A 22,297-nucleotide genomic window follows, 5' to 3' on the forward strand; every position below is an offset into this window, starting at 1 on the left:
ATGCCAAGTGTGCAAATAGGTGCACAATCAATATTAGCTCCAGGCTTCCCTTTTGTGATAAACTGAAGATTTGGTAACTTGTGCCTTTGTATGGAAATACAGTATCTGATGCTGATGTTAAATAGTAATGATTTTGAAACGGTTGCCAAACTTTATAAAACCTCGACGGTTTCGAATATGGATCCCTGAACTGTTCCTTGTGAGCTGAAGCAGCCACTTTGTTTTCTCTTCTTCCGCCTTCTATTTGTAGAGGAGGTCCTACCAGAACAGCTTTGACAGCTTCATCTTTAACCTGCCTTGCACAGCAAATGGTGGGAGTCTTGGTGTAAAGTACCTTCTTTACTGCCCTGTCGGACTGCCCAAGAGAACCCATTTCATTTTGCCGCAGGGAAATGGGAGAGATGGGATTTCAGTCGCTGTCTCTTGGGAAGGATGGAGGGTGGGCCAGTTTCTTAGACCTTGAGGACATCGCCTGCAAGGTTAGGTGGCTATGTAGGACGGGATCCACTCCACTGTGGGCTTTACTATGAGATGTTCTCATTTACCCCAAGAGCCGAAGACTTTCTCTGAGTTTACCTGGTCATTAAGCCCAAACGAGCTTTACTCATGCTGTGCCTGGTACACTACACATGTGGAATCTGCAATGTGTTGGGTAATGGCCCTTAAACTTTCATCTGCATAAGCATCACGTGGGGGTAAAGCTGTGGAAAACCATACTGATGCCTGGACTGGAGAGCCTAATTCCACAAGCTCTGGCGGAAGGTCCAAGAATCTAGAGTTGTGAAGAAGCATGAAGAAAAGTCTGCCGCAGGGAGCATGGATTTGGGGGAGGAGAATGTGGTGCAGAGAAGTAAGGGATGATCCTTTACAACCGTCTTCTTTACTGTTCCTCGATCTATCACCACGGGTTGTCTGGTCTCTTGAGTTGACTTCTCTCCACTCTCTCTTGCCACCACCCTCCTTCAGGCTGCCATCATCTCCTGCACAGATTAATGCAAGAGCTGCCTCACAGGAGTCCTGCCTCCAGTCTTGTCCCTCTTCAGGGCATGTGCTCATCTTTTGTTATACAAAGCTCATCAGGATGGTCTCTGGTTCAAACCTTTTAGTGGCCCGCCACTGTCTCTAAATTACTTAGGAGAGCAAATACAGAGGGTGTCACTTCACCCCGGCCCCTCTTAGTCTTGCCTCTCACCACCAGCTCCCCTCCCTCTCATGGTCTCCACCTTCTAACCAAATGAGCCTTCTGTCCAGCCTTCCACGTGTTTCTGGGATGCACCAAGCTTCCTCTTCAATGTTGGCAACAGAACAGGCTGTTGCCTCCAACTGGGACATTTTTTCTTTCCATAGTCTCAAAGCCGACCCGCCCTACTCCCCTGCTCCATCTCCTGAGGGAGATTTTCCTGACCACTCAGAGTCACGGAGGTCCCGGCTGCTTACAGCTCCCAAAGCATAATTAACATCCCCTTTTGGATCATTCACCATGCTACAAAAGATAATTTGTTTGGAAGTGTCTTCTCCATTGAAATGTAAAATCTGTACATCTGAGAACTATGTCTCTCTTGCTTACTGAATTTCACCAACACCCAGTAAAGTCCAGGCACTCAGTAAATACAGATTTTTTTTTTTTTTTTTTTTTTTTTTAGTAAATATAAGTGTTACACCATGGTATGTCTCTCTGAGACTCATTTTGGCCATTTTATATATTTGTTTGATGACTAAATAGAAAATTAACACGCCCGGGGCGCCTGGGTGGCGCAGTCGGTTAAGCGTCCGACTTCAGCCAGGTCACGATCTCGCGGTCCGGGAGTTCGAGCCCCGCGTCAGGCTCTGGGCTGATGGCTCAGAGCCTGGAGCCTGTTTCCGATTCTGTGTCTCCCTCTCTCTCTGCCCCTCCCCCGTTCATGCTCTGTCTCTCTCTGTCCCCAAAATAAATAAACGTTGAAAAAAAAATAAAAAAAAATAAAAAAAAAGAAAATTAACACGCCCTAACTAAATAGCTGACTCAGTTCAGAGGTCACTGCCTCTTGGAATCTTTCCTAACATATTCTTTCTGGTTTGGATACACTTCCTACACGATCCTTGAATTCCATGTTTACAACTCTGTTGTGTCTCTTTCACTTGACTTCCACATCAAGGATTATTGTATCCATCCCTGTATCCCTAACACACAGCATGGAGTGCTGGGTTCATGGTATATACTGAATGAATCGCTGTGTAATTGCTACTACATAAAGGGATGAAAAAAGGGATACTAATAATGAAGGGGTTATTTCAGAGAAGCAGAGAAGATTTTGACACGTGGCTGGAGCACAAGGTTGGAGCAATCACAGTGTAGCCTACATGTGATGACTCCTGGAGATGGCAGGCAGAAACATGGATGCAATGAGAATCCTGAGTATCTACGCTCTGCAGAGTTTTGCTCCAGGCCCTGAGAATTGGTGGTCCCAAAGAAAAGGCCATAGGAAAGCAGGCAATATATAATATTAGGGACAGAAATTCTAAAACATGCAGATGGTATACTTATCTGTTTCCTCTTAGAGAAGCCAAGGCAGCTCGGGGCATCCCTGAAATTGGCTTTGATTTTCTCTCCTCAGGTCCACATGCCATTGTCCTACTACAGCTGCCTTTTAAATGAAGCCCATAGGAGATTCGAACACCACAGAACCCAAATCTCAGGATTTAGCCTTCCCCTCAAGAAAGGAATCCAATGTTAGTTGTGGAAAACAAATGCCAATATGGTATCAGTAGTTCAAGATCCTTCAAATGCACAGTCAAACCACAAGGTGAAATAACAATGCAATCCCATGGCTATCTTGAATTGCTCAAACAAAAAACATCAAATGTATCTTTAACTTCACCCAGGACATTTAAATGCAAAGAAGTCAATAGTAAAGAATTTTTAAGTTAGTGATTTCTGCAGAGGCAGACATAAATATTTGGAGTTTTGGGGGTTCCCTAATGGTTACTTTTCAGAATGCAAAAATGCCATAAAAAATGGAGTCGTGCAGAAGTAGTGACAAATAATTCCTCATAGAACATGTCCAAATTAAATAATTACGCTGGTTAGAGGGACCGTCAATGCAGTCAGAACAGATATTTTTCTTTCTTTTTTAAAAAAATTTTTCTTAATGTTTATTTGTTTTTCACACACACACACACACACACACACTGCATGGGCGGGAGAAGGGCAGAGAGAGAGGAAGACACAGAATCCAAAGCAGCCTCCAGGCTTTGAGCTGTCAGCATGGAGCCCGACATGGGACTCAAACTCATGAACTGTGAGATCATGACCTGAGCTGAAGTCGAATGCTTAACCAACTGAGCCACTCAGGTGCCCCCAGATATTTTTCTACCATGAAGAATGGAACAGATAAGAAGGGTCCATTTGAAGCCTCACTTCAAACACCAGCCATAATGGAGTCCCATGATGAAAATGAAACAGGGGTGGATGCTAACTAGAGTGTACACATCACAATGCTAACCCCTACTGACACACTGATGTGTGAGCTCAACAATCCCCCAAAGAAGTCTATGTTTAGGCCTTTAAATATAAAGCTATAACAGAGAGAATTTCTCTGAAAGCTCAAATACTTGATAAAATTAGAACTATTCCTGGCCATACAATTTGTATAACAGGGTATGGGGATTCTGAAATGTGTTGGGGGAAAAGCTCAAGAAGGTAGCAGATTGAGGAAATGCTATCTTGGAGGCAACTTAGAAGTGACATGTGGTTGGCAGGTCCTAATCAAATAACACTGGATGGGCAAGTGGTAATGAAAGACCCCAATTATAGAAGAATAATCTCCATGAAGTCTTTGAAGATTCCTGATCCAACATTCTCATCTACCGTGGGCCACTGGGCAATTCCTGGGTCTTAGGAGAAAAGGCTCAACTTATAGTTGCTTGACAGTATCTCTCACATTTAAAATTGAAAATAGTGGGCCAAAAGACTCAAGGAAGGAGTGGCTTATATATTTAAGAGCCCCTTGCAAAAGGTATATTTAAGAGCCATTGCCATCAAGTTTACTAGTCAAAATAATACAAAAAGATCACAAAGGAATAAAAGAGATTTTGTGCAATTTTGCCCGTGGAAGATTCAAAATAGCTTTGTAGCTACTATTTTTTTTATTATGAATCTGTAAAAGATTGACATTGTATTTACTTCTTTGAGAAGATTAAGTTGAGAATAGTAAATAAGAGAAAAGGAGAACAATTAATTTCAAATGAGTAAATATATGCAGAGGATCCACTCTCTGCTAAGTACCATGCTAGGCGGTAGGAGAGCAAAGGGAAATCAGAAGACCATGAAGTTGTCCATGTTCTATAGGGGAGATGGAGAGATCTCATGCTACCTTGCCTTTGTATAGGCTCCTCCTCTGCCTCATGCCAGCCCTTGGCCATCTATCAAAACTTGTATCTGGCAAGATCTAGTTCATGTATTATACCTTTGGCATGTCTTCCTTTACCCCACCTATTCCCAGGTGAGGCTAGGTTCCAGTTCCGTGGCATTACTACACATCTATGCATTTCTATAGGGGCATATACATCCTATCCTCGTTGCTAGACTGAGTGTTCCTTTCTAACCCCAGTACCACAGAACCTGGTCCTCACTGGATGGAAGTACAAATGGATACTAAATGGATACTATGCAATAAAGACATTATTAGTATGAACAAAGTGCTTAGTAATGAAGAAGAGAGAATGATTGGTTCTGCCTGACAAATGAGGTAAGTCTTCTCCGAAGAGGTTGTATCTCATCAAGACTAGGTCCTTTCATGAGTTTTATTGTACCATATTCATAACAACTCTGAAATAGGTCCTATTCCCATTTTTATAACTGAAGATTCTTAATCTCTGACAAGTAACTTGCCCAAAGTTAATACATCTATGAAATGCCCAGAATGGCTTTCTATGGAATGCTAAAAAGTTTAGATTTTATTCTATAGGCATTTGGGAGCCATCAAATGTTTTAAGGAGGGATATAATGTCATCAGAAATATATTACAATTAAGTCTGGCAATAGAAGCAGGAAGTTAATTAAAGGAGAACAAATGGGGCAGAGCAGAGACTAGAGATCAAGTAGCTAGTAGGTTATTCTTACAGCCTGGGAAGGAGCTAAAGAGGAATGGTTTAACACAGTGGCCAGCAGGGTCATGGGGTATGGAATGACTGGAAACCCATTTAACAGGCAGGAGTCAGAAGGTTTGGTCACTGATTATACGTGCATGGTGAGGGAAAAGGTGTAATCACAGGTCAGGTGACTCTGAACCTTCTACGATAGGTGATGGAATGAATAATGGCATTATTAAGCTTGAGAAGCAGCACAAGGGTTAAAATAGGCTGGGGAGATGGTCAGAAAGACAATGGAGTCTATTTTGGACATTTTAAATTTGAGATGTCAGTAGAATATTCAGAGTTCACCTTTCAGGGAGATTAAAGATCTGAAGCTTCATAGAGGTCTAAGATGTATTTGAGAGTCACTATGGAGCAAGGGATGGTTAAAAACAATGGCAGTGGACAACATTCTCCAGACAGCATGAACGATGAGAAGAGCTAAGAGGGTCTATTCTCCAGGTGGCATCAACATTCTGGAGTGATACAGGAAGGTGGCTTGCTATCAACCAGAGAAGGAGCCATTAGAAAAAGAGGAGAACCAAGGGAGTCATTATCATGCTCATGCAGACAGATGAGCACCAGGGAGTCAAAGCTCAATGTTGTACAATAATAAGGAAGAAAAGCTGAGTATGAAGACAACGGAATGTGAACACAAATTTGTAACACCAGTGGCACAACTAAATAAAAGACATGGAGAAGACTGGAAACCCAAATAGTGTAATTTGGAAGACCCTAGGAAAGGCCATCAGACATACCTTACATATGCATAAAAGGAAATCTGATTGGCTCAAGTTTTCTTTCCCAGAAGCTGGAAATATTGCTATAATTATGTTCCTCAGAACAAAGACAAAGAAAGCATTTCTTAATGACAATTGAGATGCTAAGAAAAATTTAGTCAAATGAAGCAGTGAACTGTAAACATATTTGACCTTGACTTATTTTGAGACAATTTACTAGAAACTCTCAGGAAAACAGAGGCCTCTTAAGATGGTGGTAACTCAAGGTAGGCCACTAGGTAAGACTTATACAAAGATGCAATGATTTTCAAAAAGCTTGTAACATTTTCGTATGTATTAAAGCCAGTCTCTAAGACTATTTTTCTTCCTTTATTACCTTAAGAATACTGGCCTGGCAGTTTCTTATGAAATTAGTCATATAATTACAATATGACCCAGCAATGCCATTTCTAGATACTTATCCAATGAAATGAAAACTCATGTTTATACAAAAACCTGTACATGCATGCTTATAATAGTTTTATGAGTATTTACAAAACTGGAAGCCCAGATGTCCCTCAACTGGACAATGTGGTATATACAACTGTGGGCTATCCATCCAGTGGAATACTAGGCACTTAAAATGAATGAATGGAAGCACACCATAGCTTTGATAAGTCTCAGTGAATTATAGTATGTGAAAGAAGTCCGACTCTATGATTCCATTTATGACATTCTGGAAAAGGCAGAACTAAAGAGACAGAAAACAAAGCACTGGTTGCCAGAGGCTGGGGGTAATGAGAACTTTTATTTTATATCTTGATTGTGGTGGTGGTTATACAACTATATGCATTTGTCAAAAGCTGCAGAGCTATATACTAAAAATGGTGAATTTTACTGTATGTAAATTATACTTTAATTAAAAACAGTAAGAAAAAAAGAATACTGGTCTGGGAATTAGAACAGGGATCTAGTTTCAGTTATGCCACTAACCAGCTGTATAACCATGAACTATGCTCTAATCCTCTTTGGGTCTTGGAGCCCAAAACTGTAAAATGAGATTGAAAAATTTTTCTCAAAGAGTCTATTGCTATGTTCTACAAAGACTTCCTTCTTTAAGCAATGTGGTGGACCAGATGGCCTATTTCAGATCAGATGGCCTACTTCAGTTGAAGTATCACTGCGGGGGTGACTGGACTAAAATACCCAATCTGTACACATGGTTCTGAAAAGTCTTCTTGGATTAGAAAGTAGTGTTTCTAATTTGTGTCGTTCCAAAAGATGAAGCTCTAGGAAAGTCCTCTGGTCATGCAATTCTTAACTAAAATTTAACACATATATTTGGACAATGTGGAAAAAGTCCTTTGGGAAACGCTAATGTTTAATGAGCTATATGTGGCCCTGGTAAACAATCATGGTCTTCTTTTTTTCACTTTGTAGGCTCTAATTATAAAGGCATTTGAAGATGGTGGCATTTACTGTCTTCATCTGCTTTATCCTCCAGTCTGGATACTGGTGTCTACTGCCCGAAGTTACTCAACCCTCATCATTGTGGTTACATTTTTACACCATCCAAGTATTTGTAGCCAAGGAAGACATTGAAAAGTGTTCCTGAGATTGAGGGAAGTATTTACAACTCAAAAGGGAAGACACTAAGAATAAATCATAATCTTGATAATGATGTTAAAAGTTTACATTTTTAACCCTGAAGAGCAGGAATCCACAATCTATGGCCCACCAACTATGTCTGTAATAATAAAGTTTTATTGGTATACTGCTATGCTCAATTCATTTAAGATTATCTGTGGTTGTTTTCACATGATGTAGTAGTTGTAATCGATACTGTATAGCCCTTAAAGACTAAAATGTTTACATGTGGCCCTTTTCAGGAAGACAAAACAATGTCTGCCCACCCATTTTCATAGAATATTGTCATGAACTACGCTATATGGTTTCCACATAAAATTTCAGGACTCATCATAGCACCACCATGAAATAGGAGTTCTTATCACCATTTGACAGATGAGAGGTACTGAAATGTAATGCATAAAAGTTTGCTGTTGACTCAGATAGACCTGTATAGTGCTTTTTTACTAGCTGTCTGACTTTGTCACGTAAATTCTTCATCCTCCATTTCCCCATATGTAAGTCGGGGCTAACAACAGTACTGTCAGGAGTTGATGTGACAATTAGCGCAGTGATTTGTATACAGTAAAATTTGAAACTCATTAGCCATATGAGAAAGTCAGCTTTCAGTATCCCTGGGGTGTTTTTCTTCCCACAAACACTGTCCATTATTAAAAAGCTAAGGATGCCCCTCATATGCTTGGTTATGAATTAATTTGATACCATGCACTGTTGCTATTACATAAGGAACGTTTCTCCTGTCTCTCATGAATCAAGAAGAGAATAATGATGTTTCCAGCCCAGTACTGCATTTCCCAAGAGACAACTGGAGGTGCCCTGACATGAGTGAGTTTTCTGCAGGAATGAACAAAGTCATAAGCCCACCAGACTGACATCCTGGCCACTCCATGGACAGGACATAGAAGACTAAAAGGCTGTATGGAGGAAGAAACTGCCTAAATGGGACCCAAGGGAACAACATTTAAAGCAGGGCCAAACATTGGTTATGTTTCTTGCAAATGTCAGGTAGTTATAGGGCCACTGTGGATAAAAGAAGGAAAATCAGAGGCCAGTATTTCAGCTGAAGAACAGTTCTGGCTTTAGGTGATAAGCGGTTTTAAAAATTTTTGTCACGATTCAATGATGGTGTCTATTAACTGATACATTTACTATGAATCCCACACACGTTTAAAAAATACCTTATAGTGTGTTTGTTTTTGTCTTTGGGTCAGCATCCAGAAGGAGGAGAGTAAGAAAAAAGGAGGGTAGAAACTTCATATTCCCTGTGTTCAGATGACCCACAGTAACCAGCTAGAGCCCTCATAGTCCTTTTGAGACCGTCTTAGTCCTAAAACGGTTACATGGCTCTTGACCAACTGTGTGTATAGAATCAATAGCTTAAGCCAGTTTTAAAACAGCCATCAAAAAGTTGGAAAAGTAGGCTTAATTATCCACTGTTTCCTTTAGAAACATGTTCAGGGATTTCTAAAAGTTATGTAGCAATCTATAATCTTTGTTTGTACTTATCCAGCATATTATTTCTTACTGATTAATATTTGCAGAGATAAAGAATCAAATATTCAATACTGAACCACATATCATTCTTATGGTGAATTTCCATACAATATATATGTTATGCCAGTCAGATAACTTGGGTGGAATAGTGTTCCAATTTTTATTATAGCCAACCTAGACCCCAAATATTGTAAGCCTACCCCAGCTGTCTTTAGAACTTCTATTATCAGTGATTAAAAACAACTTGTCAATTTTTTTTGTTTCGCGTTGTTTCAGAAAGAAACCATCATTTCAATAAGGCTATAGATTTTCTAAAGTCTGCCTGGCATGAAATGAGTCTGAACATTAACATGTAAAGGACAAGCAATAAAAAAGGTAATATGAGTGCAGACAAAATATCGAAGAGCTAGAGAACGTGATCTCTCCTAAAAGGAGTGGAATGAGAGAATGCAAAAGGCACAGCTTTTCAAAGCTAAAGAAAGTGACAAGAACTGAATTGAAAAGGCTGAACTTAGCATTACCTTCCCAGAACACAAACATATATTTAGCTTAATAGACTTGAGTACTATCTCAGGAAAAATCTTATATATTATGCATCTAGGGCAATGAAAGCTGTAGAAAATGATTTTGCAAAGCAAACACACTGCAGGCTGACAGTAGCAGAGGGAAAAAAAAAAAGAGTCCAAGGCACATGAGAGGAGTTTAGGTCTCATTTTCTACATATCATCACAGGAGGAAAACAAAAGAGAAGAGGAAGCCTGACGCTGAACAGAACCTGGCAGAACGATACACGTGATTGAAGCTTAAAAATGTGCATGTGTTTTCTGATTATAACCATAATACAGATTCAAACTAGAAAACTTGGAAAATATATTAAAAAAAATAAACAAAATCACCCACGATCCCACCACCTACAGAGAACCATTATCAAAATATTGGCACATTCACTGGCATCCCTTTTTCTGTGTACACATAAAAATATGTTCTTTCTAAGAAATTTGGTTCATATTGTAAATATGAAATTTTTACATGGTCTCCTCCCCCCCCACTTCCTATTACTTCTTGAGCACTTCCCATGTTGTCAAATATTTTGTGAAGATTTCATTCTAATGACTGCATTGTATTGTATCTCATGAGTTTCAGCAGACTTGTTTCTTTCCATATTGCTGAAGCTCTAGGCTGTTCATAATTTTTCAGTTTTATAAATAGCACTGGGGGTGGACTTTCTTGTAATAAATCTTTGAATCTCTATTTACTTCTTCAAAGAAACCAAAAAGTATATCAGGATGTCAGATTCAGATTTAAATCACTCAGTGTACTTGTACCTATAAATTTACCACTGGATACCTCTGGAGACAAATGCGAATAATGCATATCAAACAAACACACTGTTTTTGTATCACTCAAAGTCTGTATTCATCCTTGAAGAGCGGTCATCTTCAGGCAGTACATCGCTTTCTCTAGGCAAATGGTCTATTACTGGGTTATAATCTAAATGCAATAACACGAAAGTTGGCTGACCCAGATTTCTCCAATATCAGTATGCATGCAATTACAATATTCTACAGATTGAAAAATGCCCCAGGCTCTCAAAAACACATATTTTATCATCCTTTCACAACGATGTATAATGGACATTAAAATAAATAAAGGGTTATAGCCAGTGGACGTTGATAGCAACCAAATCTTATGTAGACACGCAAGCTACATACAGCATTAACTTAAAACTTTTCCTCAAATTCTAGCTTTATTCTGTCACTTGAGTCCTCTCCAGTGTTCCCAATATATTGAATTTATTAATGATCCTTATTTAGAATTGCATGGTCATAATATCCCAGGCTTAAATTCTCTACAGTCTATTTTTAAAAAGTGATTCTACTGGGGCGCCTGGGTGGCTTAGTCTGTTAAGTGTCTGACTTCGGCTCATGTCATGATCTTATAGTTCGTGAGTTCGAGCCCCACGTTGGGCTCCTTGCTGACAGCTTAGAGCCTGGAGCTTGCTTTGGATTCTGTGTCTCCCTCTCTCTCTGCCCCTCCCCTGCTCATGCTCTGTCTCTCTCACTCTCTCTCTCAAAAATAAATAAACATTAAAATTTTTTTACGTGATTCTATTTTCAGGATGCCAAATAGCATTCTCAAAAATCTCTAAAGAGTGTATGTGTTCATGCGTGTATATATACACAGACACATACCTTTAAAATGTTTTCCTCCCATTAGTTAGTGAAAAGCAAAGTAACATGAAACATAACAAAAATCCCACTTGTATCATGATCGTATGAACTATGGAATCACGCAAATTCCAAGGCCCCCTCAGAACTGGTAGTCAGACTAAGAGAGCTTGGGCTGCACTGTACAACTCTAGGGGGTGCAACTGTATCTGTATCTCTAGGTTGTGCAGGGCACATCCTATACAGCTATATGTAATGTCCTTGAAACTAGGTCACGAGATATTTCCATTTGCTCATTCATTATTTGTTTGTGCATCCTTCCCCCAGTGACCTATGAAAAAGAGAAGTTTCCCTATGAAAAGGAGGGAAGTGGCCTTTACATCTATATCCCTTTTTTTTTTTTTTTTTAATAAAAGCAATTCTGCAAAAAAACAATAGTTTCTCTCTGGCTCCCCTTTGTCATGATGGGAATGGTTTCTTTCTTCCCATCTTCCCCTTATATCCACCCACGAGGCAGCAGCGGGGTACCTTGTGTGAGTAACTGTAGGTTTCTGACTTCTTCTCGCACCTTCAGCTGGAGCACCTGTTGTAAGATGTGCTGCCGGAGGTTTTCCTGGGCAATCCCCATTCGCTCAAGCTTTTTGTCAGTGAGTCTCAGCAGGGCTCGCCCTGCAGGGTTTCAAGAAATAAAAGAAAAAGCAAATGAACAATGGCCAGAAAGGATTTCCATCTTCGTTTTGGCTAACCCTGCCATAATAGTAGTTTCCTTCCAAACAGATAATTTAGAAGAGAGGGTCCTCGATTATTCTTACTGACAAGAAGAATTGATAATCCAGATAAAACACACAAATTAAAAAAAAAGAACCCCGATTTTCATCTAATTTTGGCAATCCTCAACTGAAAACACACTGAGTTAAATAAAATCGCAAAATTTTAACCTGGGTATTTTGGATACAGATTGCAGGTTTCCATAGAAACAATGCACTTCGTCGGGTGATGGGTCCTGCCTGAGGCTGGCCCACAGGAGCCCAGCGGAAGACCTGGATGCTGTATGTGTGGTTATAGAGAAACTCCACCAATGTTTCACCCAGGTTACAATAATGTTTCTGTGAAACATGCATTTAAAGTTCCAGTTTTAATCTGCAGGCAGTCACCTGCAGGCATTGCAGCCCTCGTGCTGGGTTAGAGATCCATCTCCAGCTGGTGGGAGCTAAAGCTTAATCCCCATCTCTGGCCCAAGGCAAGGGCTGCAGCAGCCTGATGGGTGAGGGAAGCAGGGTGAATGAGGGCATCTAAAGATTGCAAAACCAGGAGCCCCCGGGTGGAAGAGCCTGCAGTGTGCAGACACCCGGGGTCCTGGGCAGCCAGGCCTGGTTTCCTTCCAACCCCTCTTTCCCCAGGAGGTCTGCCTGGTCTTCCACTTCCCAAGCACTCCATTGTCGTACCTGCACACCTTTCTCATTTCAACTGGGGTCGAGTCAACTACTTGTGGTCAATGGTCTATCTTTGGGTGTATTATCATATGCACTTCAGAAAATAAGTTCTCTACCTCCTCAGAATAGAAACCCCACAGCCACAAGGTGGGGTTCATGGACATTTTCATCAGAGAAATAGGGAAGTGTATGTGGCCTGGGACAAGAGAGACAGGCAAATGGAAAGAACCAGGTAGGAACCATCTATTTCGTTTGCTCTTTTTACCTCCCTTTAGCCCTTGCTAAATGCATCAGGTGGGATGTTAGGTAACATGTTACAGTAACAAATGATCCCCAAATATCAGTGGCTGCAATACGGTTTACTTCCTGTTTAGTGTGCACATCAAATGCAAGTCCATCCACCTTGAACGTTGATTATTGTAGCAAAGGGAAAAGAGAAGATATTAAAAGGTCTCATAGCATCAACAAAAGGCTCAGCCTCGAGGTCATTTACAAATCATAGGCTGGAACTAATCCCATGAACTTTCCCACCCACACAGGTTCACACATGGCTTCTGGCATGTGCCAGGAAACGGAGAGAAATATTTGATGAGCGGCACTGATAAGAACTACACCAAGACAGACGTGGCTTTGGACCAGTGCCTGGCAAGAAAGTGAGTGCAGTGAGCTGTGGTGTTCTGAAGCATCAGTAAAATCGACGTGTGGAAGAGGAAGGAGAGGCAAGGGGAAAGGAATCCGAGGTAGCCATAGCTGAGGCTTGGTAACACCAGGCAGATCGTGGTGGCCATGAGAAAGGAGACGAAGAGCATACACAGACTCAAGTGGTTCTGGTTGTCTCCTGTGATAGAATAACGCCCTCCCCTCCCAAGATGTCCATGTCTTCACCTCTGGGACCTGTGAATTTGTTACCTTATGTGACAAAAGGGACTTTGTAGGTGTGATTATGGTAAGGGTCTCAAGATGGGAGATTATCTGGCATTAGTAGGTGAGTCCTATCTAATGACACAGGTATTTATAAGTGAAAGAGACAGGAGTGTCATAGACAGAGTTGTGACAATGAAAGCAGAAGTCAGAGTGAGGTGGCCGCAAGTCAGGGAATTCATGCTTCTAGAAGCTGTAAGAGACAAGGACATGGATTCTCTCTCATATTCACCATGAGGAAGCATCTCTACCAAAACTGTGATTTTTCCGTAAGATTCATTTTGGACTTCTGAGCTCTAAAACTGGAACACAGTAAACTTGTGCGGCTTTATACCACGAAGTTCGTGGTCATGTGTTAGAGCAACAACTGGTCTTTTGACTGAAATTTAACATATTTTTAAGAAATCAACCAATGGATTCAGATTCCCTTTCCTAATTTCTGGGCAGTGACATACGAAAAGGTAGAGAACTAAGGGGGTGGTGAGCCCAAGTCCCAGGGTTCCAGGACAGCCCTGCCATCAAATGCTCTCCTCACTGTCAGACCTTGGTCCTGAAGTTCCATTAGAAAACTACAGAATGGGATTTGGCAGCCTTTATGTGGATAACCCGCTTCCAAATGAGACCTCCAACTCTCTATACCTGTTCTCAACTTACAAATACTATATAAGAAAAAAAATCCCTGAAGTTCAGATGATCTGAATCCCTCTCAACATCTCACGTAGATCACCCATCCTTATTTCTGTTCCTTTCAGCAATTAACTGAGCTGTGGCTTCACAAGCTGTGACCTTCAGGAGCCAGCTCTGCTGAGGCAATGGTAACACACACGGGGGTTCGGTCACGGTAAGTCGGCTGGTCTGTCACTAGAGCACAGTGCAGTAAGTCAGAGTGAGGATTTTGTTCCGGTGTGCATGGCTCAGCTTCTCTCTTTGGTGGCCCCCCGAGGACCTGTAGCCTCAGCCTTTCCAGTAATGTACCTGACTGGTCAAAGTGTAGCTAAAAGCCCTATCAGAATGTTACCTCCTACTCGGGTGGGTTAACAGCCTCAGCTCTGAAAACGCAAGTTACAAAATTCCAATAGCTATAGAAATCTGTGCATTGAAGACTTTGTGGTACAAACAATAGTGCCTATCAACATGTCACATGTTAAATACTCAGCTGTTCAAACTGTTTTATCCAAATCCTGAGAAAATAGATGTTATTATTTCCATTTTGTAGGAAGGAAAATTGAGAAGTTGAAAAAAAAAAAAACACAAGAGCTTTTCTGAATTCCTCCTACTATACCTTTGGTTGTGCTTTCTCTTCTTTGGGAGGAAACCAAAAGGCTTAGATCACAAGAAGGGAGATTATGGGGAATTGTATAGAAGAATTTCCTGATAAAACGACTTCTAAAACAGATCATGATCTGCACGCTGAGGATGTTATGAACAAAATCTGACTCACTGTCTTTCTTGGATGGAAGGTCCATGGTTCTGAAAAATCTGCCCAATAATTAGATCATTTTCAGCAGGAAAAGTCCCATTAACTGCCTGTCCCACCACCTACTGTTGACTACAAAATAGTGACCACAAAATGGTATCCAAATAAAAGTGGATCTGCTTCTGATGCTGGTGTCAGGAAAGTGTTAAGTCGTCAATCAACAACCACATTTTATTTTTGCAACGTATATTGTCACTTTTTGTTGCTTAGCATTAATATCCAATTGTTAATTCAACACTTACTGAGCACCCACTATGTCCCTGTCACTGTTATTCACTTTGAGTATAATGAACAGGACAGACAGGGTCAATCTTGGTGCCTTCAGAATGGCAAGACAGGCAGTAAATGATAAATGTTTACACATATGTGAGAAGTCCTAAGAAAGAACAAATAGGAGATCACAGAACTGGGTGACCTAACTTGGTCCAGGAAGCTGTCTTTGAGTAAAGAATATTTAGGGGTGTCTGGGTGGCTTGGTCGGTTAGGCATCCGACTTCGGCTCAGGTCATGATCTCGCAGTCCGTGAGTTCGAGCCCCGCGTCGAGCTCTGTGCTGACAGCTCAGAGCCTGGAGCCTGCTTCAGATTCTGTGTCTCCCTCTCTCTCTGCCCATCCCATGCTCACGCTCTGTCTGTCTCTGCCTCAAAAATAAATAAACGTTAAAAAAAAATTAAAAAAAAAAAGAATATTTAACCTAGGACTTTGGGAGTAAGCGTTAGTCAGACCGAGATCATTGGATAAAGCAAAGATTTTTTAAGAAGTCCAGCAACCCCAGGGATGAAAAGGGATACCACTATTGCAGACAGAGAATGTTCCGACAGAGGCGTGCTGTTATGGCTTTTACATTCCCCGCCTTTTCTCCCGAGAGTGTGTTGGGCACCTTGCTCTGCAGTCAGTTGTCTAGACGGGGGAGGAATCGAGAAAAATCAATTCAGTATCAAAAGAGGAACACCAACTAAATGTCCTGATACTCCAAACCGGTTATAAATGTTATTTCGTTAATGCAGGCTGCTAGGTTCTTAGAGTAGGAAAAGACTTAAAGCCCTTCACACTGATCATATGCTGACCTTTTACTTCTTTCCTTTATTAAGCATTTATTGAGCACCACTGTATGCCTGACACTATTCTGGGTACTTAGGCTGTGGAGAGGAGCAATATCTTCTGTCTTCATGGAGCTTACCATTTAGTGTGAGAGGTGGACAATTTACAAATGAACTGACATGCAGGGACTCCTACTGGAAGGATGGCACTTTGTAGTTTGGGTGGAGAGGCAACTCCACTTTGTAGTTTGGGTGGAGAGGCAAGACCTCCCTCAAGAGGTGACACTGGAGCATCCAGAAGTGTCAAAGCAATCAGAGGAATGGCAGGAAGGCTAGCGTCACTAGGGCAGAGTAGATGAGAGAAAAATAAGAAATGAGGCCTGAAAGAAGGCAGGTATCAGATCACACAGGGTCTCCTAGGTCTTGGCGAGGACTTTGGATTTTATTCTGAATATGGGAAATTTTGAGCAAGGGATGACGTGGGTGGGATCTCATGTACTGAATCCCTCTGGTCACGATGTGGAGAATGGACTGGGGGTGTGGAGGTGGGGAGGTAAGGAACAGTGGGAAGAGTGAGCACACTGCCATGGTAGTCAAACCATGAGGTGGTGGTGCCTTGGACGAGGGTGGAGGGGAAGAAGTCATAAGTAGTAGAATTCTGAACTGTGACACCTAGAAGTGGGGTGTGAGCAAAAGGCAGACTTCAAAGATGATGCAGGTTTTCAGTGTGAGATGGGAGGGGGCACCATTTCAGCACAGGAAGTTGAGTCACTACTTGGAGAGAGGTGTGTTAGAGGCAAAGGAAATCATGGTAGTGTCAGTGCTATTTTCTTCTCTTGAAGTCATCTGGGATATAGAGAAGTGATGAAAAGAACAGAATGAAACAAAGGAGGATGATTAGAATACTCTTCCTTCTTCCCTGTAGTGCTGTCAATCCTTCAACATTCTCCGATCCCAAAGCTCTGAGCTGACTGGGGCAAGGTGAGCATGAACACATCCCAGTGGAATTTAGAGAAACACGAGAAACCCATCATGACCCAAGTTCTGTACTGCTCGACCCCCAGCAATGGTTTCAGTGCTAAAAAAGCTCAAGCCAGGGAATATTCGATGAGAAAGTTCACCCAGCAGAAACATGGATCTGATGCCCTGCTAACGGGCCTGGAAAATTAGTACTTTGCTGCAATGTAAGCTTGAGCATATACGTGAAAGCTTTATCAAGTGTGGTCCACCACAATGCCAGCTCCATAAGAGTCAGTATTTCGCTGTCAGCTTCCCTACTGTCACTTACTCCCTATGGCTGCATGCAATGCTCAAGAAATATTTATTGAATGAATACATCTAGTTTTACTAAATGAATGTTCTCTTCTTTACTCACATACTGATGATCTCAAGGTCATTAAATTACTATCTTTTCTGATGAAGAGACTTGGCTGGAAACTGACTCCCAGGATGATGTGAAACTGAAAATAGCAGAGGGTGGAGGCTGTATTGTGTTGGTGGTGACCGCAGATGCCAAGTAAAAAGGAATAGGGAACTTGACGCTAAATGAGTACTTTGCTTTCCTGCGGGTTTAAAGAAAAGACAAGTGTCTTGTGCTTCTTTTCAACAGGCACCAAGTGGGACTGTAAGCCTCGATGGGCAGATAGGCAGCAAGAATGGATGACAGGTCATGGACACAGAGAGCAGTGTACTCGTTTCCTATAGTCGCTGTAACAGACTGCAAACGCGGGAATTTAACGCAGCAGAAATGTATTCCACGTAGCTCTGGAAGCCAGAAGTCCAGCATCCATTTCCCTGGGCTGAAATCAAAGTGTCAGCAGGGTTACACTCCCCTTGGAAGCTGAAAGGGACAACTGGTTCTTGAAACTTCTAGCTTTTGCTGGCTTCCAGCATCCCTTTGCTGGTGGCCATGTCACTCTAATCTGTCTGTATCTTCACATTATGTTCTTCTTCTCCGTGTGTGTCCTTTCACTCTGCTTCTATCTAGTAAGCATGCTTGTGATTTGATTTAGGGTCCACTAAAATAATCCTGGATAATCTCTTCATGTGAAGACCACATTTTGGGGACTATTTCTTTATAAGGTAAGCATTTACCAGTTCCAGGGATCAGGACTTCCTACCTCTGGGTGGCCATCATTCACTCTACCATAAGCAGGAAGGAATATTTGAGACTTTGGAAGATGGCACGAAATTTATCGTGTTCCACATAGAGAATTGAGGCTCAGAGGGGGAACTGACGAAAGCCACATAGGAAAAGGGGGGAAGGCAGGTCTGGATACGCGTCTCTGACCTTCAGGCCCAATCTGGTCTTTGGTCTCTAGTTCAGGTGTCTCCTACCTTCTGCTCAGAGAAGTGTAACGGAAGCCCTGTCACACCTATTCAAGATGGATGATTATATGCCAGAGGGCACAAGTGGAAATTTCTGGGTAAACTGCCAGGAGCACAAAGGAGTGGCTTCAGGCCCTACCCTACTAGGAAGTCTCAGTGCCACTGTAAGTGGTTGGGGACTGCCCATTTTCTCAGAGAAGAGGCTGTCCTACAGGGCCTCCTTTCTGCTAGAAATAGAGGTCACTTACAGCTCCCCAGAGAAAGGGTCACTTGTGCCCTGCGTTAGCTCCAAACTTGCTCTCAGGTAAAGTCCCCTATCAAGCATCAGGTAGATGTCCCTAGCCCTACCCCACTCCTGGCTGGTAAGAGCAACCAGTGATGGGTGCTGGACACAGAGCCAGCATCCCACAGCCTGGACCCTTGAATCTCCATCTCACCGTCATTACAAAGTTGGGATATCTGGAACAAAGAAAGACGGAGAGAGCTGTAATGGCAACAGCATGGAACTGGGAGCTAAAAGGTATAAATGCCTAAGCAAGCATATTTGGGTCTTAGTTTTCTCACGTCTGTAATGGGGATGAAAACGACACTATTTCATAGTGTCTGAGGATCAAATGACATATATATGTCCTTTGTAAACATGAACACTAAGCTCATGCAATAAGGGTCCTATAGTTCTTTGGCTGGCTGAGAATGCTTCCTTCTCTTCATAGCAATGATCATGAGAGTAAACATTTACTGAACAGTTGTTAGGAGTTTTAAACACTGTCCTGGGAGTTTTACATGGATTAGCTCACTTTCAACAGTTCTCTGAAGATACTACTATTGTCTAGACCTGATTAAGAGCAACTATACCCAGCTGGAGGTCACATACCTACTAAGCTGCAGATGTGAGATACTAATATACATAATGGCCATGCTCTTAACCACCCTCTAACCTGCCACCCAAGAATTCTTCAAACAGACCTTATGTGTCCCCCAAACCCATTTCTGCCAGTTCTTGTGTAGAGAGCACCAGTAGGGCAGGCAAGAGACTAAGGAGCAGAAAAAGGTCATCATCTCTGATGGCTTAAAGCCAGAGAGTGTAAACACTGGTATAACTTCATGATACCCAAGGCTGTGATGGCCTTCACTTGGTGGAGTATCACAGGGGGCTGAGTGGTCTTTGAGAGTAGCCTTTAAACAGATTCATCCTCTCCACCATACAGACTATCTACATCTGTACCAAGAACTGAACATATTATGTCACTAGGAGGTAGGCTGAGGAAAAGATGATGATTTCCCCATGGAGGGACAAACACAAGCTCTTTAAGAACCTACTGGAAGGGCACCTAACTTAGCTGGGGTCCTTGAACAACCACCAAAACCCCCACAAAAGCCAAGGAGATGAGTAGGAGGGAGAAGGGCATTCAAGACACAGGGAACAGCATAGACGAAGACAGGGATCTGAGAACCAAAAGGTGCATTTAGGGAACTCCAAGAAACTTGATATTGTTGCATGTAAAGCTTGAGGCAAGGAACACATCATGAGGGGTCTTATATGCCATTTCATGATGTCTACCCTATAGATGAGTCAGGCTTTTTCTTTCTCTGTCCACCCCAAAGCAGCACTTAAGGGATGATGTTCATAGTTGTAAAACATTCCCACTTATAGGACTAATATAAATACCTCATTTTTGCCTACATTGTACCCCTGCCAATTGCTGGTAAAAGAATCTCTTTTGACTTTTGGGAACTGGTCCTTCTCACCCCATGGGCCTTTAAAAAAAAAAATCCCAGTAGTACTTTCCACATCTATAGTACTATATAATGTTCCTGCTTATTCTGTTTATTTTTCATCTTCTGATTCCCTTCCACCTCCTCCCATAATGTAAGATCCAGAAGATCAGGGCTCCATGGATGTCTCCAAGCACCTCGCTAGAGCCAAACTCAAAGTCGGCACTAAATAAATATTGGTGAAAGTAATATTGGTTCTAATAATGTGCACTAGAATTCATCAGAATTGCTAAAATTCACTAGAATTGCCATGGTTTCTAAGAGAGAAGTCTCTTTCTTTCTTAGATCATGTCCCAAGGGACAACATAAGCCTAGACTTGCTGTTGGTGGCTACCTTTGCCAACATACAGAGAGAAATTGCTAGAGAATTAAGCCAACGGAGGGAGCAGAGCTGAGAGAAAAACAAAAAAAGAATGAGAAAGGAAGATAACAATATGAGATTTCCTGAATACAGCCTTGCCTGAAGTCAGATACCCCTGGGTTTCTCATATATGTAAGTCAATATTGGGGTGGGAGAGGTTAGCAAGTTGAGCTCATTTATACCATCTGCACCCAAAGGAATCTTGACTTACAGATAAAAGCTCATGTGTAATGCATGGTTGAGTCCCTACTCGGTCCCTCTTATTTCCATTTCAAGAAAGCCCATGATGGTGTAGGCCAGTAGGGATGATATGAACTTATTCTACAATAACTGGCTTTCAAAAGTTAATCACTGGCAAATTCTGGTATTTTTATTCCTCACAAATTGTTTGGAATACACCTTAAATCTGACTGCATACTTCTATTTGATGCACCAGCAAACTCCTTATCCAATTTGTGACCAGAGGTCACAAACTCAAATGTTGTCAAATGTGTGAAGAGAACGACTCTAAGGGACAACAGGGATTAGGTGGACCATAGCCTATTGGACACCGGTTTTTTAATTTTCTAAAATGAGCAATTCCAACCCATTTTTGCTCTGCTAGAATACAGGCTAAGTGTTGCTTCTTCTACTATTTTTAAATTGACAACAACTGAAAATCTAGAAGTTTTATGAATCCTCCCAATTTAATATTTGCCCATTATTTTCCCATACTACGGGAGCCAAACAATTCATGTATATGGGTTGTATTCAGCTCACAAGTTGCCACTTGCAACATCTGACTTTTAACCTTCCCTCCCCCACATCCCTCCCACTCGCAATGGAAAGTAATTCAGGCAACCTCACCTTCAGAGTTTCATCAGACTTTAGGAACAGACTCCAAGTTTTGAGATTCCATTCTCTACAGCCTATTCTAACTTAACAGCTACTGAGTCCAAAGGTAGTTGAAGACTAGTCTGAACTGGCCCCTCCAGTTTTTATAACCTGGATGTGCCTTGCAAATCCATCTTCTTAAGTAGCCCCCACCCCAGTGCTTGATTTCCTAAAGGTGACTGCGAATCACCAATACCAGAGCTAACAAGGACTCTGAGGTCAGCCAAACTATTGCCTCATATGCTGGCAAGAACGTGTGCAAAACCTTCCAAGACCAATAAATCTCTTCTCACTTCTACCTGAGAGCACAGCCCACTGCCAAGCCTGGTCACTCACTTGGTTACATTAAGAATGATTAGCCATTAATTGAAGGCCTCTTCTCTGTGCTTAAGAGAAGGATTGATGGACATTTATTTCCATTGTAGTACTGTAAGTAATTTACCATACTGATGGGAACTGTACATTTTTTTGTTTTGTTTTTTAAACCAGTCTGGGATAAACAGACTGTTTTAGACAAACTAGTTTTTTGGTTGAATATATTCACGTACTTATGATGTTAATGGGAAGAAACTGGGATAATGTTATTTCCTATCTGAAATATAAACTCAGAAAGAAATTATATTACAGTGCTTTTCAGATTGAAAATGTGGCCTTGCACTATTTTTTTTTTTTTTTTGGAGGAATGTACATCTTCCAAACAGTAAATTAAAGGTTAAATCCTTTTATGTTGTTGGTAGTACGAAGAGTTACCAAATCCCCTTCAAAAATTAATTTAAGAAAACTCTAAAACACTTTGTTTGGGGATTCTGTTTCAGTCCCTGGGAAGACTCAGTAATTACTTCCCTTGTACCTCAGAGCAGATTTTTGAAGGAAAGAAATCTAGTACCAACATAACGGAGACTATAGCTGAAGATTTATGATGTCGTAAACAACCTTCAAGGTCTTTTCT

General features: G+C 41.5%; 1 protein-coding gene and 1 long non-coding RNA gene across 14 annotated transcripts in view; one reads left to right on the forward strand and one right to left on the reverse strand.

Moving 5' to 3' along the window:
- LOC109496182 overlaps positions 1–7,605 on the forward strand; it is a 34,481-nt gene extending 26,876 nt beyond the window's left edge. For 4 of the 6 annotated variants that reach the window (XR_006592388.1, XR_006592391.1, XR_006592389.1 and 1 more), the window contains exons 6-7: positions 4,590–4,727; positions 7,272–7,605. This is a non-coding gene — a long non-coding RNA (uncharacterized LOC109496182). Of the gene's footprint in view, positions 1–2,594; positions 2,784–4,589; positions 4,728–7,271 lie in introns of all 6 variants that reach the window. The other 2 variants (XR_006592392.1, XR_006592390.1) reach the window with 1 other exon arrangement.
- The window catches only part of SAMD12 (sterile alpha motif domain containing 12), a 388,238-nt gene that overhangs the window by 153,497 nt on the left and 212,444 nt on the right, over positions 1–22,297 (reverse strand). For 4 of the 8 annotated variants that reach the window (XM_045049821.1, XM_045049819.1, XM_045049818.1 and 1 more), the window contains exons 4-5: positions 11,669–11,809; positions 10,362–10,463 (exon numbers count right to left, since the gene is read on the reverse strand). In XM_045049821.1, the coding sequence (XP_044905756.1) occupies positions 10,372–10,463; positions 11,669–11,809 (233 nt within the window). In that variant the 3' untranslated portion in view covers positions 10,362–10,371. Of the gene's footprint in view, positions 1–10,361; positions 10,464–11,668; positions 11,810–22,297 lie in introns of those variants that run through there. The other 4 variants (XM_023248162.2, XM_023248163.2, XM_045049817.1 and 1 more) reach the window with 1 other exon arrangement.

Source organism: Felis catus, chromosome F2 (assembly GCF_018350175.1).
Source record: "Felis catus isolate Fca126 chromosome F2, F.catus_Fca126_mat1.0, whole genome shotgun sequence".
Lineage (NCBI taxonomy): Eukaryota > Metazoa > Chordata > Mammalia > Carnivora > Felidae > Felis > Felis catus.